This window comes from Dipodomys spectabilis, unplaced genomic scaffold (genome assembly GCF_019054845.1).
Source record: "Dipodomys spectabilis isolate Male_0828 unplaced genomic scaffold, ASM1905484v1 ptg000140l, whole genome shotgun sequence".
Taxonomy (NCBI): Eukaryota; Metazoa; Chordata; class Mammalia; order Rodentia; family Heteromyidae; genus Dipodomys; species Dipodomys spectabilis.
The window spans coordinates 30,296,700-30,314,336 of NW_024870817.1; the positions used below are offsets into that span (position 1 = coordinate 30,296,700).

The following is a 17,637-nucleotide window of genomic DNA, read 5'->3' on the forward strand; positions in this document are numbered from 1 at the left end:
TCTGTGAGAAACAAAACAGACCACTGAGTCTTAACAACTCCAGTAATAACTTCCTAAGAACAACTTCAGATGTGTTTACTGTAAAAGAGCACATATTATTTTCTAAAATGGGCAGCTCTGGTGTTATTGACAGTTTAAGTTGTGTCTTTTATCCATCTCTGAATGTGCTAAAAGTTCTGGCCTGAAAGTGAAAATGAAGCAGGTGGGAGACGCTCCTGAACTTCTTTCCATTTCCACAGACCTAAAACACTTAGGCAGAACCACTTCTCTGGCTGAGCAGCATGCTTTGGTCTTGAGGACTCATGGCTTGATAAGAAGACAATTCTAAGGCAAAAGTTGCTGAGCCGGATGTGAGTGTCCGAAGCACAGTTGAATAACCCTAAGACAAAATAATTTATCTTTGTTATTACATCAACTTTAAACCTTCCGTTTCTCATGCTACTGATTATTTTTGGACTACTAGCATAGAAAGGTGGTGATGGTAATGAGGAGGAGGCTTACCTCAGACAGATCATTTCACTACCTTTTCAGAAAAAGTGGCTATGGAAATGTTGTGGGGACCACAGTCAAGTGCAGGAAGCTGCAGACATTCTGAGACCCTGGCACTTGTGAGGTGACTTCCCCCCATCCTCATGCTTTTCTGCTGATACCTTTGTGCTTGTCCAAGAGCAAAAATAGGTGGGAGTGAATACTGCTGATCTCAAAACCAAGGCAGAAGAGATAGAGAAGGGAAGTATGGTCATGCATATTGATGCTGCATTTTTTTGTACGGTCTCAAGCTTGTGGCCCTTGGCCTGGAAAAACCCCTGAAGTGCTGCATTTCTGCATTCCCTAGTTTCAGTGTGAAGTCCTCTCCATTCCTGGTGGTTGGAACTTAACATGTATTCTCTAAATCAAAGCACTGTGGCCTTCAGGTGTTAGCGGCCACTTATTTGTACTTGATATGCTTACTTCCTTATATTCAAAAGAAGAATGTGGTATACTTAGCGGAGGACTCCACAGGCTAATTACTCCTCTGAACAACTAATGGGCTATTTATCAAAATGAGTATCAGGAAGTAGAAACATGTTTTGTTGGGAGAGGGCAAAAGGGAGTGCATAGGAATGGAGGGAGAAAGGCTGAGCAAATGAAGTCAGTGCATTCAATGTACATTGTATAAAAAACTGAGCTACATAACTTGAGGCTAAGGATGGGAGGAGCATCTAGAGGAGAATGAAGGAAGGGAAGCATTAGGCTTATAACCTGACTTATGAAATTGTACAGCTACTACTGACTTACAGAATTGTACTAAAAAGTAGTTTTACAAAGTACAATAATTTTAAAAAGAGATTGTCCTCTTCAAATAAACAACAGACGTTCATTAGAACAAAAAGAACACATACATTTCAACTGCAAAGTACCTACCATAATTTCTGCTAAGGGAACAAATCCAGTAACAACTCTGTTGTCCTGGCGAGTCTGGATTTCCTGAATGTTGCCTCTTCTTTGTGCCAGGTCTGCCAGGACAGGGCTGAGGTGATCTCTGGTCACTGTAACTTCCAGATTCATCAGAGGTTCTAATACTTGCTTGTCAGCTTTCTTTAGAGCCTAAGCAGATGAAGAAATACGGTTAAAAAAATATATACGGCTAGCCTCTCTTTCATAAATTGGAAATCGAATTCCAATTAAATAAAATAATTAGATCATAAGATTTCAATTAAACTAAGATTTAGAAAAACTGAAACACTCCAGCCTAGGGCTCTGCCTTTACTCTCTCCTTTGAGATCATACTTGATTATTATTACACTTACTAGCCATACATCCAAAAGGGCAACCAAGAAGGCAAATGAAGGAGAGCTTTAAAAGACACCAAAAATATTCAACACAATACAGTAGAAGCATATTTTCTATTTGAAATAACCTTTTCTTCCATAACATTTGACTTCAAAGGCCAAGAAACATTCTCATAAACAAAAGGACAGCCAGCTGCCAGTCCTGCCTATAATCCTAGCTACTCAGGAGGCTGAGATCCAATAGATTCTTTTCCTCTTCATCTTTTCCTTAAAAATACCGCCTGACTGCAGACTTCCGAGACACTTTCCACGTGGCTTCCCCAACAATACTCCTCCAACTATGGTCTCTGAGTGTCCCAGTCTTATTCTCCACAGGTCTGTTGCAGGGTAGGGTCTGAACACCCCATAGCTCCCCATAGCTCCCCAGTGTGGCCTACACTGAGATCACCGTTTTGTTTTCCAAACATTTCCTTGCCTTTTTATTTCTGGTGATGGTTTTGGCAGTCTTTGGCTTCCTTGTCTGAGTAAAGAATCATCTCTATTGCTGCTGCCCTAAGTTAGACACAGTCTGCTTCTTGTCTTACGCTGTGTCTTCCTACTCCAATCACCCCTAAACTCTATATTTTCATTTTGAAAAACTTTATTCTCTACTATGTTCAGTACAAACTCAAACTCCTTAACTGTAGTATTTGAGACTTTTTCTACAGAGACCCCACTTTACTTTTCCAACACTATTTTTACTATTCCCGATTATCATCCGATACTATAATGAGCCTGCCATGCCCTCTTATCGTGTTCAAATCCTCCCAAATCCCAGCTCAGATGGTTAATTCCTTTTCAACAACACCTAATGCTCTGCTTCTCCATGTTTATGGCACTCTACAGATTATAATACTTTGGTTATATTTGATTCCATTCCCTTACCAAATCACAAATTCCTTTAGGTCAAGATTAATAAAATCCTACTATGGAGGGAATTCTCATGTCCAGTGAGCTATAAGAACAACGTTTTATATCAAAATAACAAAGTGAGAGAACTTCCATTAAGAGTATTCCATTTAGGTCAAGTCATGGTTGCATGCCTTAATTCCCATTACTCAGGAAACAGAGGTAGGAGGATTACAGTCCGAAGCTGACCCAGGCAAAAGTGTGAGACCCCCACCTGAAAAACAAACTAAAAGGCAGAAGGACTAGGGAACGGCTCAAGTGGAAGAGTTCTTGCTTACCAAGTACAAGGCTCTTTAATTTAACACCCAGCACTATGAAAAACAAGACAACCCTTCCCAAGTCCCCATCTAAATGTAAGCTCCCACACAGCTATTTCATGTTTTCATCTTTCCTAGGACTTGCACTCAGGGCTTGGGCACCTTCCCTGAGCTTTTATGCTCAAGGCTAGTGCTCTCTACCACTTCAGCCATGCTTCTACTTCATCTTTTTGGTAATTAATTAGAGATAATAGTCTCACAATCTTTCCTGCCAAGGCTGGGTTTCAATTGCTATTCTCACTCTCAGCCTCCAGAGTAGCTAGGATTACAGGCATAAACCTGGAAATTTCATGTCTTCTAATGTGATCTTACTAAAAAGCTAATTAACCAAGTTACGAACACACACACACACACACACACACGTGTGTGTGTGTGTGTGTGTGTGTGTGTGTTTGTGCCCATCCTGGGGATGGAACTCAGGGCCTGGGAACTGTCCCTGAGCTTTTATTGTTCAAGGCTACTGTTCTATTATTTGAGCCACAGCTCCATTTCCCACTCTGGTTAATGGGAGTCCCACAGGCTTTCCTGCGTGGCCTAGCCTTGTGCTGCAATCCTCAGTTCTCAGCCTCCTAGGTATAATCCTAGCTAAGCTTATAGGAGTAAGCTATCAGTGCCTGGCTTACAAACATTAAAAAGGCAGTATTTATAGTTTGGAGTCAATATATGGGGTTTGGGATTAATTTAGAACTATAACTTTTTGACGACTATTATTTCAATATTTAAAAACAACAAAATTAATATTCTCTTTCTCTCTCTCTCTCTCTCTGACTAGGGCTTGAAGTCAGGCCCTTTCCCTCTTGCGTGGCTTTTTCCATTCAAGGCTGGTGTTCTATCACTTCAGCCACACCTCCACCTCTAGCTTTTCAGACTCCTGAGCAGGGGCAGGTGTGAGCCACCGGTGCAGAGCTTTACTTTAAAATTCTTTTGTTTTTTGTGGATTATAAGGCTTTGAACTCAGGGCCTGGGTGCTGTCCCTGAGCTCTTTGGATCAAGACTAGTATTCTACCACTTTGAGCCACAGCTTCACTTCCTAAAATTCTTTAAATTGAATATTCTCAATAATATAATTATGACTATCTGTGTAAGTCTAGTTTTAGGTGAACAAATTTAAATAATTTTCTCAAAGCATAAGTTTTTTTACTTTAAAAAACAAAGCTGGTAGGGCTGGGAAGGTGGCTCAGTGGTAGAGCGCTTGCCTTGCATGCTCAAGGCCCTGGGTTCGATTCCTCAGCACCACATAAGCAAAAAGAAAAAGCCGGAAGTGGCGCTGTGGCTCAAGTGGTAGAGCGCTAGCCTTGAGCTGAAGAGCTGAGGGACAGCGCCCAGGCCCAAAGTTCAGGCCCCACGACCGGATCCAAAAAAAAAAAAAAGCTTGTAAGGAATTGTGAGTTTGGGGTGGGGAAGAGGGATATGGAAGAGTAGTAATGAGGGATGAATATGATCAAAATATATTAGATGCATATATGGTAATGTCACAAAAACTCAAATTGTATAATATGCACTCATAAAAATGAGAAAGAGTATGAATTTAGGGGTTGAGGTTTAGTCCTGAAATTGAGTAGCTCAGCATTCATTAGGCCCTGGGTTCAATAAAATCAAAGTATGGATTTGAACTCATGGAAGATACATTAAGTTCAAGGAAGGGTGCTTATGAATTCAAATGCAACTCAGCTCTCAAAAGCAGTTCAAGCATAAGCAGACAATAATAAAAAGCAAGTATTATCATGTAAAGTCAAGCATCCAAAATCTGGGGTATTCCATTGCTGACAATAATGCACAGGATCAGCATGTAGCTCTCTGCACTCTCGGGAGCTGATCCAGGTCTGCTGAATCTCTGAGACAGGAAGCCGAGGGTCCATGAACATTCAAGGACATTTCTTTTTTTCTTTCTTTTTTTTTTTTTGGGTCTGGTCATGGGGCCTGAACTCTGGGCCTGGGCACTGTCCCTCAGCTCTTCAGCTCAAGGCTAGCACTCTACCACTTGAGCCACAGCGCCACTTCTGGCTTTTTTTCTTTTTGCTTATGTGGTGCTGGGGAATCGAACCCAGGGCCTCATGCATGCAAGGCAAGCACTCTACCACTGAGCCACCTTCCCAGCCCTCAAGGACATTTCTTGAGGTGATCACGATTGATACTTTTGAGAGGGAAAGTGTCCTGAACCTGTTATTCAATGGCTCTTACCTGGTTTCTTAATGACAGCAATCTTACTTGAATAAACATGAACTCTAAAACTGGAACCAACATATCTTTAATATCCCCTAGATTATAGCTGAGGGCCAAGCTAACTTCAGATGTGTTACTCAAATATATCTGGCTTGCCTTTAATGGCTGCACCTGGAATGAGAACATGGATGCCACTTTAATAGTAATGGATGTGACCAATAATTTCTAAAATCCTCTTTCGAACCAAAACCTAATGATTAAGAAGGAAAAGCTCCTGCATGATAAGCACTCTGGCTGGCTTTAGACTGAGGAAGCAGGGACATAAGGCTCTGTGAGTACAGCTGCCTGGGAGCTCAGTGGTGCTATGCACACAGCACAGTGGCCTTAAAGCAAAAGACTGGGTTTATACCTTCTGTACACATCTTGAGACACAGGCAGAAATCATCGTTGTGGAGGTTCCAGGATGAACTGTCAGTGAATACAAAGTAACTGCCACATCTTGAACTGGTGATCCAAGCAATGGTCCTGTGCAAGGGGAAAAAAAGCGCCCCACTCTATTGGGATTCAATATGTAGTGAGGAGTAAGGGAAGTACAAAAGAATAGGAGAAATTGAGATAATCTGTAACACAGGGTATGATTAGGTGGCTGAGAGTGTGGTTGAGTAGTAAACACATTGCATGCAAGAGATCCTGGGTCCAATCCCTACCACACACACACAAACAATAGAGAAAGAGCAAATGCTCAAGTGGGAAACAATGCTTACTCTTATTTGAGGACCTTACCTTGAAGGCATGCGCTGTGGATTCCACTTTCAATAGCCTCCTGGGAGGCCTTCAGAAGATCTTCACTGATACTTTCAGCATACTCAATTACAGGCTCCACAGATGGAGCTTCTGTTGGCCTTGCCTCCAGTTCCACAGCAACAAGATGTCGTTTGTCTCCTAAAGTTCTATCTAAGGTGTCTGAAAACAAATTGATTATGGTAGCTCAGAACATTGTTCTGGAAAGGAGTCAAAGTGTGGAAATAGTCAAAACTGAAATTAATACAAGCAATGTCTTATAGAGGATAAAGTAGAATATTAGTAATGATGCTAAGTAGAAGCACAAAGCATCTCCTTCCATGTTTATCAGTGTTAAAAACCTGCTCTGAGTCACTTATTGTTTTTGTCATAAGGTGGTGAGGTAGGTGATGTGAAGATTATACTTTAAAACTTGGCAAAATGTCTTTTGTGATTGAAAATTCTTTTAATTATAAACATTTTATTAAAAAGTAACACTGAAAGGATGAAACATTCACAGTGCAAAAGGCTAGCTCATGAAAACTGAGGTCTTTAAAAAAACTCTGCCTCTTCAATTATTAAATTGCATATGTTCTTTAGCATTAGGTATAAGTTCCTATTTATCTCCTTTTCTTTTTTTTTTTTTTTTTTTGTCGGTCGTGGGGCTTGAACTCTGGGCCTGGGCGTTGTCCCTCAGCTCTTCAACTCAAGGCAAGCGCTCTACCACTTGAGCTACAGCGCCACTTTATCTCCTTTTCAAAAACTAGTAAAATGTATGTGAAAGACTAAAAACAGTACTTCTTATTTGTTAATAACCAGTAACTGCTATCAATCTCTGATACTTTACTAAGTCAAAACTCTGCTATATTTATGTATGTGACCATGGAACACAGTAATTCATGGTTAGATTCAAAGCTATTAATGCAGCCAGGTGCTGGTGGCTCATGTCTGTAATCCTAGCTACTCAGGAGGCTAAGATCTGAGGATCACAGTTCAAAGCTAGCTAGGACAGTAAAGTCTCTATTAGACTCTTATCTCCAAAGAACTACTCAAAAAAGCCAGAAATGGTGCTGTGGCTTAATTGGCTGAGCACTAGCCTTGAGCACAAAGAGTCTCAGGGACAGCGCCCCAGCCCTGAGTTCAAGCCCAGGACTGACAAAAAAATAAAAATAAAAAACAAAACACTATTAATGGATATTATAGTCTACAATTCTCTAAAAATTCCTTTTGAGCTCATTTTTATATCATGAAATACTTTTATTAAGGAATGTATACAAACACTAAAATTAAATGAATATTCATGGTTTCTAAAACTATTAAAGAAATTGTCAGTACTAAGTAGCCTTAAACAGCTACAGTTTTATCCTATGTCATCACATTATTTTTCTTAGTTACATCATATCTGCATATATCTCTAAATAATAGCTTGCATCTGCTTTGTTTTAAATTTGTTATTCTATGTATTCTGTAACTTGCTCTGTTGTTCCGCGTGCCTATGGGACATTCAGGCTATTTTCCAACTACTGTCTTCCTCAACCCCTGTAGTAGGGCTTGGCATTCTATTATGAAGAACCCTTCATCTTCTTCCAGTTCTTATCTATCATTGTAAGTATAGATTCATGAATTCATGTACCCCCCCCTGCCCACAGGTCTCAAATTATTGTACTTCATTGAGTTAATGCAACAGATTTGAATGAGGGGCCTCTTAAAACCTGGTCCTAAATCCTTGTAATATGCCTCCACTGTCTTTTTTTTTTTTTTGAGCATATTCTTTCTTTCATATGGCATAACATTCCATGGACTCCTTGTTCGTGATTTTAAAATCTATGAGCATGTAACTAAGTTCTTGAAGTCATTCAAGTCATACTGGTTCTATGTTACCTGTGGCATGAACTGAGTTTAGGATGGTCTCTCGGTATGCCACCTGGAGAGGCCCCAGATAGGTCTCCAGGCCATATTCTCTCTTGATCCGGTCATGGATTATCTCAATGTGTAACTCCCCCATGCCACCCAGGATGGTCTAGTTGTAGAGGAAGAAAATAAATACTGAAGAAAAAAGGCATTTGTTATATAAACAAAAGGTATTAACATATATTTAAGGAGATTTTTCTTTTTTAAAATCAGTACTGGGTTTGAATTTAAGGTCTTTTTTCTTTGTAGGCAGGCACTCTACCATTTAAGCCATACTCTTAGCCTTTTTTTTTTTTTTTAATATTAGGACTCATTTTTGTTTGTTTTTTACCTAGGGACTACCATCCTCTCCTCTTCTATCTATGCCTCTGGTAGTGCTAGCATTAGCACGCAGCACCATATCTGGCTTGTTGAGATAGGATCTCTCTGGTTTTTACTTTTTGTTTTTTTCTTGTTAAAGCCAGCTTTGAACCACGATCTTCCTATTACCACCTCCCAAGTAGCTGAGATTACAGGGTTTGAACCACTATGCCTAGCGATATATTTAAGTAAATTTTCATTAATTTCATTTGCCCACCCCCTCTCTGTATGAGAAAGAACACAGTGCAAGGTATTCATATTTGTTCTATCTTGCCACTATCTCTGTAATGTGCCCACAGAGAACTGGCCTTTGCTCTTGGCTACTAGGAGGTGACCTCAGGTCCCTAGAATGTCTTCTCTGATTGAAGTGTCTTTGCCTAGTGCCTTTGTTCACCAGATAATCTAACAATATGATTTAAGATGTGGTCTTTGGAAAACAACATATCAACTCTGACCTCCAGAGAAGTAGAGAGGGCAAAGGTTCATACTTGCCTAGCAAGTATGAGGTCTCAAGTTCTAACTCCAATACAGGTAAGATAAAACAAAAAAGAAAATACAGGTATTAACTCTATACTTTGTGTACTCTTATTTTTTATTCTTAAATTTTTTTTACTCTTAAATTGCATTGTTGCAAAGCATGGTGGCTCATCCTAGGTCGCTTAAAAAGAGCAGAAGGACTGGAACATGGCTCACGTGGTAGAGCATCTGCTTAACAAGTGTGAGGCCCCTGAGTTTAGATGCAAATACTGCAAAAAAAAAATATTGCCATCATCATCAAAACAAAAATACAATTTTTAAAAAATTTACTTCCCTGAAAATCTACTTTGCATTCCCACAAAGAGATGTAGTATGTATTTTAAGGTCTTTTTTTTTTTTTTTGGTGAAGAATCATGAACATCTGATGTTCACTACATCTTTTTTTTTTTTTTTTGCTGGTCGTGGGGCCTGAACTCTGGGCCTGGACACTGTCTCTCAGCACTTCAGCTTAAGGCTAGCACCCTACCACTTGAGCCACAGCACAACTTCTGGCTTTTTCTGCTTATGTGGTGCTGAGGAATCAAACCCAGGGCCTCATGCATGCAAGCAAAGCACTCTACATTGAGCCACTTTCCCAGCCCTTATCATTGTTTTATACCTACTTTCGAACCTACTTTCCTCCTGCATTGTTAGACTGAAATCCATCCCTTCTCCATTTTAGTGATCTGTGCTTTTGTCAGAAAAGCACTTTTCTAGATCTCTCTCTGAAATGATGCTTTTATAAGCCTTAGTGCCTAAGACTCAAGGCTTAAGAGTTTAAGCTTATTTCAAAATTTCATAAAAGGCAGTTTTACAGAAAGTCAAAAGTGTTGGGGAGCTGGTGGCTTACACCTGTAATCCTAGCTACTCGGGAGACTGAGATGTGAGGATCGCTGCTCAAAGACAGCCCAGGCAGGACAGTCCCTAATACTCTTATCTCCTATAAACCACTCAGAAAACCAGAAGTGGCTGAAGGTAGTAGAGCACTAACCCTTAGTGGGAAAAGCACAGGGAAGGTATAAAGGCCCTGTGTTCAAGTCCTACAAGAATTATTTAGTTTTACAGTTAGTCAGAATTTGTATTATGAATCAAAATTACCTTTTCTTTAAGAAGCATAGAACATGCACATAAACACTATCATAGAAAGGCTTTTGGGATAAGAAGTAATATGCATACTTGTCCTGAGTCAGGATCTAGCTTCACTTTTAAACTGGGATCTTCACGCTGAAGACATTTCAATGCATGATCCAAGTCTAGGGGACAAACAACATTTTCTAGGTCACTTACTATGCTGTAATGGTAAAAAGAGATAAACAAATAAACACATTTTGAAGAAGAAAATTTCAGATATAAATGCTTTGTAGACTTTAAAACAAAGTAACATGATCATGATGACCACATACTGAGTAACCTAAAAGGCACCTCCAATAAGCCAATAAGCAAAAACCTCAGGAAAAAGAATTCCAGATAGTGTGAATACAGTGTAAAGAATGATCTGCTTTTAGAAAAGCAGCAAGAAGGCCAATAGCCAGATAGAATGAGGAGTAGCATCAAATTAGAAGAGAGACATGGGACAAGGACATCATGGAAGGTCTTAGAGGCCATGGTGAGAAGTCTGGGTTTGCATTAGGAAGCCACTGAAGAGCCTTAAAAGAGACCAGTAACAACTGAGCACCAGTGGCTCATGCTTGTAATCCTAGCTACTCAGGAGGCTGAGATCTGAGAATCACGGTTCAAAGCCAGCACAGGCAGGAAAGTTCGTGAGACTCTTATCTCCAATAAACCACTAGAAAATGGAAGTGCCACTGTGTCTCAAGCAGTAGAGCATTCGCCTTGACCTAAAGAACGCAGGGACAGCACCCAAGCCCAGAGTTCAAACCCCACAGCAGATAAAAACAAAAACAAAAAAGGACAGTAACATCACATGATTACATTCTGCAAAGTCCAGTCTTTGGAATCCCATAGATAGCACCATAAGAATAAGAGTAAGGGAGAATATAAAATGAGAAAAAAATGGTCAAGATATAAGAAAGATAAAATAGGGGGAGGATGGGAAGGGATGGGAAGGGAAAACAAAGGAGGAAGCAACAATGCTTAATAAGAAATGTACTCATTATCTTGCCCATGTAATTGTAACCCCTCCGTATGGTATTTTCACAATAAAAAAAATAAAAGAGGGGTTGGGAAGGTGGCTCGGTGGTAGAGCGCTTGCCTTGCATGCTCAAGGCCCTGGGTTCGATTCCTCAGCACCACATAAGCAAAAAGAAAAAAGCCGGAAGTGGCGCTGTGGCTCAAGTGGTAGAGCGCTAGCCTTGAGCTGAAGAGCTGAGGGACAGCGCCCAGGCCCAGAGTTCAGGCCCCATGACCGGACCCAAAAAAAATAAATAAATAAATAAAAGGAAAAAAAAAAAAAAAGAAAGGAAAAATAAAATAAAGGAGGTTATAAAATCCAAAGAATCTCTTAAGTAAAACACTAGATTTCCATAAGAAATGCTTACCAATAAATTCAATTAAAATTTAATTCAATCACATAAAAATATTTTTGAAGGTATACTATAACTATTTTACCTAAATTATCAGAGCACCAAGATTATTCATACCTGGCTGCTTAGCCACTGATGGGGGTTCGATGGTACAGAAGAAAACAGGTTCTGGAATCTCTACCCCAGCCAATAAAAGCCTGTCCGCATCACTGTTTTGCCTGGGCTTCTTTTCTCCCTCCTTTTTGGCTCGGCGAGCTGCAGCTAATGCGCTAGACTTGGATGAGACAATAGTGTCTCCAGTAGCAGTCTGCAAGCAAACAAGACAACTCAAACCTCAGGAGGCTGCAGCCAGCACTTACCTTCTGTTCCCCCCCCCCCCCCCCCCAAGAACCTCAAGGCAAAAGACTCTTTTTCGGACTTCAAAATTTTAATCATATTATATGACATTTAAATCATTTAAATATGACATTTCAAATATGACAAAATATCCTTAAAATATGAAGATTCTAGTAAATCAAGATCAAAACAAAATTTTAATATGATACTTTCTTCTCATCAGAACTTAAGAGGAATAGATTTATAAAGCTCATTTTAACTTTGCATATTTGCTCATTTGACTAGAATAAGAACTCTATCCGAAATACTGCTACAAATATTCTAACAATGAAACATACATAGACACATTCAAAATTCATTTGGCAAAACAAATGTATCTGCCTAAATTTTCAGTCACAACAAGACAGATTAAATAAAAGTCTACTTGGAGTGTTTTAATACCAAAATGATTTTTATTATAATTTGACAGAAAATAACTCACTAAACTACCCAATGAGAATACACTTGACCATACAGAAATCAAAAGCGTTGATGCAGAATTTGGCTCTTCTTTAAAACTATAATTTCACTTTAATTTAACATCACAAAATTTTGTGCTAGTTCCCTTCTCTGTAAAGACAGTCCTGCTTAAGCAGGACTCCACACAAACTTGTGGAGATCCTTCCAGTATTTCAAGGAACAAATAGTTAACATTAGAAGTCCAGTATCTACATTTTCAATATGGAAAACTTGAAACTTGCATTTAACCACAAAGAGTTGAAAATGTTCAAAGTAACACTGTGTACTCAATGTGAAATTTTTTAAAAAAAGGAGAACTGCACTTGATTTAATCATAAAAAAGAAATGTCCTTAGTTTTAACCCATTAAAACTAAGTGTTTTAGCATCAAGTGTTTTCATCCATTCATTCTAGGAGTACCTACGCAATCCTTATGATGTGCAAGCTCTGATCTATAAACTGAACAAAAGAAACCAAAACTTTTCCCCTGAAGGAGGCTTCATCAGCCAAATACCTTCTGTTACTACCTAACCAATTATATGGTAAAATTTTCTATAAAGAGTATATAAGGAGAAAAAACCCAATGAGAATGAAACTCTTTTAAGTAAACTTATAGCCTATATATGTATCCATGAAAAACATACTTTAAGTCAGATGCGGGTGGCTCAAGGCCTGTAATCCTAGCTACACAAGAGGCTGAGATGTGAGGATAATAGTTCAAAGTCAGTCCAGGTAGTAAAGACCATGAAAATTATCTCAAATTAACCACAACAAGTGTAGTTGTAGCTCAAGTTGTAGAGTGCTACCTTTGAGCACAAAGGCTCAGGGTCAGAGCCCAGGCCCTGAGTTCAAGCCTCTAGACTAGCATGTGTATGTACACACACCAACACCACTACCACCAACACCATCACCATCACCATCACCATCACCACCACCACCACCACCACCACCACCAGGAAAAAAAAAACCCAGCATCAAAAAACCCCATAATTTACTTGGATTTGAACTATATGTGAATATAATCCCTCTTGGCTGTGGTCTGTTGTAATTTATTTTTCTAACAATGAATAACATTCAACCATACTAATGGATATATACAGTATTTTCTATCCTTCTAATGATGTCTATTTACATTGTTTGTGGACTTTTACTATTAGAAAGTACTTACATAAGAGCAATATTTAAATTATTATCATTTATTATAGAGATCATTTAGTTACTTACATGTTTGAGCCCAACAGTCAAAGCAATGTTGCCAGCAGTGAGGGAAGGGATTTCTACATGTTGGTCAGCAAATGGCAAGAGTAGACGACTCACTCTCTCTCTACAAAACCATAATATAGATCTTTTTTTTCCAGTAAAGTGCTTTTGAAGAAATAAGTGCAAGTTTAGAAAATAATCTAATTTTCTACTTACGTGCAGTTTCCATTAACATTATGGATGGCCAGCTGGGGCTTCAATGTGCCTGAGTAAATGCGTATAAAAACCAGTGGTCCTCGCTGCCTGTCATGGAGAACTTTAAATGCCAGTGCACATAAGTCACCCTTATACCACGGGCTATAAAATAATGATACATTACAGAAAGTCACCCTTATACCACAGGCTATAAAATAATGATACATTACAGAAAGTCACCCTTATACCACGGACTATAAAGTAATGATACATTACAGAAAGTCACCCTTGGGGCTGGGAAGGTGGCTCAGTGGTAGAGTGCTTGCCTTACATGCCTGAGGCCCTGGGTTCGATTCCTCAGCACCACATTAGCAAAAAGAAAAAAGCTGGAAGTGGCGCTGTGGCTTAAGAGGTAGAGTACTAGCCTTGAGCTGAAGAGCTGAGGGACAGCGCGCAGGCCCAGAGTTCAGGCCCCACGACTGGACCCCCCAGAAAGTCACCCTTATACCACGGACTATAAAATAATGATACATTACAGAAAGTCACCCTTATACCATGGCCTAGGAAACACACTTCCTATATGTCTATACAGATCACATCAGAATCACTATGAAAATGTAACTCACATCCTCCAAAGATCGTCATACCTTTAAATAAAGCTAGCCAGGTCCGTTAATTTACATCACTAAATATCTCTTCCCCCATTGGCTAAATTACTAAATGGAGATATTACTACTAAGTCTTCAAAAGTGAAAAGAACAGACTATCTATAAATTACGACCTCTAACTTCATTGCTAAAAGTTCCCTCTTCAAAAAGACTATCTCCGCCAGGCGCCAGTGGCTTACCCCTATAAATCCTAGCTACTAAGGAGGCTGAAACCTGAGAATCTCGGTTCAAAGCCAGCCTGAGCAGGAAAGTCCATGAGACTCTTACCGACAATAAACCACCAGAAAACCAGAAGTGGCACTGTGGCTCAAGTGGTAGAGTGCTAGTCTTGAGCTGAAAAGCTGAGGGACAGCGCCCAGGCCCAGAGTTCAAGCTTCATGACAGACAAAAAAAAAAAAAAAAAGACTATCTGGGAATGCCATACCACTTCTCAAGACAACTGCACAGGATGACCAAATGGCTACTTGCCGGTGAGTGCCTTCACTCTTTCCTTTAGCCTTGTCCAGATACATAATCATAAAAATCTATAGTAAGAATCTGAGTTTGTTTACAAAGATCACAATCTTATAAAATGGTGTTTTTCAATTGGTGTTCATGGATAGGTTTTAGAAAGTTTGAATTTTCTTTAAATCGTCAAATTTTGTGTATAGGTACATCTTTTTGAAGAAATACCATGTTTTCATTAGTCTCAAAGAAATCCATGATCCCTAGATGATAGATCCTCTTCTCTGCATTTTATAGAGGGAAGCATAAGCAACTTGGAATTTAAATCCAACATTACCACGCCTGAATAATAGCTTCATAATGATGTCTTTCTACCTTAGAGATATGAAAAGTTATTAATGCCCTACTCAGCAATTACAAACCACTTCTCTATTTTGTACAATGCTCATATATTCAACAACTATTACTTAAGTACAAAGCTGTTAGTGACAACAGAAATAAGACAGTGACCTTTCCTATAATTGCAAGGTGAAATGAAGTTATTTTATTTTCACTATAATTGGATGTGTCTTTTATCTCCTTTGTCTCTTGTATTTCTGTGTCTCCAAGATTCATTTTTTTTTTTTCTTTTTTGAGGTGTGGAGGTGATACTGGGGTTTGAATTCAGGGCTTTTGTGTCCATAATATATCATTTTCAAAGACTTTTTTTCATCACTGTTATTCCAAATGGGTAGTGTAACTATTTTTCATTAAGTAAAGTCCACTGCAGGAATTCTGCTTATATGACGACATACTTACAGAAATTCATACTCCCGCTCTTCAGGTGAAGGCAAGTACATAGTGATGGCATCTAGCAAGGGCTGGACACCTTTGTTTCTCAGGGCACTTCCACAAAGCACGGGCACTGCTGTTTGGGCCAGAGTCACTCTGTGTATTGCAGCCTGCAGCTAAGGTAAGAAAGTGGAGACAGTAAGTATCTACTTTGTGTTGAGTGTACTGTTTTCTGCCAGAATCTTGCAAGGACAGGCCTTCCAAGCCACCCTTATAAAGCAGCCCTTCTCACCACATCTCCATCATCTTACAGTCATCATTTTCTTTATAACACTAATTACTACATCTGGCATGTGAGATATTTATTAACTGTCTCTTGCTTATTAGAATGTAAAAATCCCCACAAGTATTACAATCTACCCAGTGAAAATATTACTAACTGTCCAGAAACTAGAAAAGTTAAAAAAGAATATGAATAAGTGAATTGATAAGTTTGTGGTTCATCCACAGTTTAACAGAAGAACTGGAAATAAAAACCCATTTTATAATTACTTTTCTCAAAATAATTAGATCTAATATGTTAAAATCCAAAGGAAAACAAAAAAATTAAAGTAGGAAACATTTTTTAAAAAGCACAAAAATCAAGGCTCTTGCAATCTACCTGCTTTTCCAGCTTTCAAAAAAGAACTGGTATGTCTGTTTTACTTTAGATTGCAAGCATGCTAAAAACAGAGTTCATGTTGGAGGACAACAGGAAACACTATACATCATATTTAAACATTCAAATTCTAAGCAAAAATTTTTAAATGATTTCATATAATTAAAAAGACTTTTTTGTACCTCTAATTTCAAGTAGCTGAAAAGTAGATTCTTGTGTCTTTAATTAATTAATTTTTGTAGTAGTAGGGTTTGAACTTAGGGTCTTGAATTTGCTCAGCTGGCTTGCTTTTTGGCTGACTACTTGAGCCACACCCCAAGCCTTGTTTCTTGCTGGTTATTTTGGAGATGGAGTCTAGTGAATTTTTCTACCAGGGATGGTCACAAAATGTAATCCTTCAGATTCCAGCCTTTTGAAGAGCAAGGATTACATGCATGAATTAAAGTGTTGGACTTACCTTCATTTTTTTAATGGCTGTTTTGAGATAGGGTCTCACTATGTAGCCCAAGTTGGCCCCAAACATACAATCCTTCTAAATATCCCAGGTGCTAGGATTATAGAAATGAGCTACCATACCTGGTTTTATATTTTTTATGTGAATGATAACTAAGTAAACTTGTTGGGCTCACTCTTGGTCCCATATTTTTTAGATTACCACAGTGAAACTTTCTTGGTAACTCTTAGAATCATAAAGGAAAATAAACAATATATTTGTCTAACAGGGAAAGGTATCTGGCAGATTCCTTGAGGAAATCTCATGTTCAAATACTATGAGTATCTCATGTTCAAATACTATGAGTATCTCAATTTCCTCTTCCCAGTTTTAATGAATGTTAAAAGACAAAAAACTGGGGCTGGGAAGGTGGCTCAGTGGTAGAGTGCTTTCTTTGTATGCATGAGGCCTTCGGTAAGATTCCTCAGTACCACATAAGCAGAAAAAGCCGGAAGTGGGGCTGAGGCTCAAGTGGTAGAGCGCTAGTCTACAGCTGAAGAGCTGAGAGACACCACCCAGGCCCAGAGTTCAGGCCCCACGACTGACAAAAAAAAAAAAAAAAAAAAGACAAAAACTATAACAAGTTTCTATTAAATTTAAAACAGGTACAGAATATTGATCATGAAGTAGGTTGACATACCAGTAACTTTTAAGTATAACTTTGTATCTATGATTTCCCTAAATATCCTTAGAAAACTCAGAATGTAGAAGGACTGAAGAGTGAAAATACAACGCAATATAAATAAAAAACATCCAATTTCTAATTTTGTCTTTTCTTTTTTTTTTTTTTTTTTGGTACTGGGGATCGAACCCAGGACATTACACTTGCTAGGCAAGCGCTTTGCCACTGAGCTACATCCCAGCCCCCAATTTCTAATTTTGTAAAGTGTATCTCAAAATAGTAAATCATTGGCATTAATACTTGCATGAGTAATGACTAACCTAATTTTTTAAGTTAGTATTTCCTAATAATATACACAGTTAAAAAACTAAATAAAATTTTGTCAAAGCAACTAAGTAATACAATTACCTTTTCAGCTGGTAGCAAATCAAAATTTTCACTAAATTCTTCTAAAACCAAAGCAGCAAATTCATCATCCAAATCTGCAACCTAAAGAGAAAGGC

The 17,637-nt window shown here is 38.7% G+C and overlaps 1 protein-coding gene across 3 annotated transcripts in view; it reads right to left on the minus strand.

Annotated features, from left to right (window-relative positions):
- Positions 1–59: 59 nt before the first annotated feature.
- Positions 60–17,637, minus strand: part of Gfm2 (GTP dependent ribosome recycling factor mitochondrial 2) — a 40,787-nt gene continuing 23,209 nt past the window's right edge. For 2 of the 3 annotated variants that reach the window (XM_042690703.1, XM_042690704.1), the window contains 11 exons: positions 17,543–17,623; positions 15,389–15,537; positions 13,500–13,640; positions 13,308–13,407; positions 11,368–11,557; positions 9,944–10,020; positions 7,862–8,000; positions 5,984–6,163; positions 5,610–5,725; positions 1,405–1,587; positions 60–379 (listed from right to left, as the gene is read on the minus strand). In XM_042690703.1, the coding sequence (XP_042546637.1) occupies positions 251–379; positions 1,405–1,587; positions 5,610–5,725; positions 5,984–6,163; positions 7,862–8,000; positions 9,944–10,020; positions 11,368–11,557; positions 13,308–13,407; positions 13,500–13,640; positions 15,389–15,537; positions 17,543–17,623 (1,485 nt within the window). In that variant the 3' untranslated portion in view covers positions 60–250. Of the gene's footprint in view, positions 380–1,404; positions 1,588–5,609; positions 5,726–5,983; positions 6,164–7,861; positions 8,001–9,943; positions 10,021–11,367; positions 11,558–13,307; positions 13,408–13,499; positions 13,641–15,388; positions 15,538–17,542; positions 17,624–17,637 lie in introns of those variants that run through there. The other variant, XM_042690705.1, reaches the window with a different exon arrangement.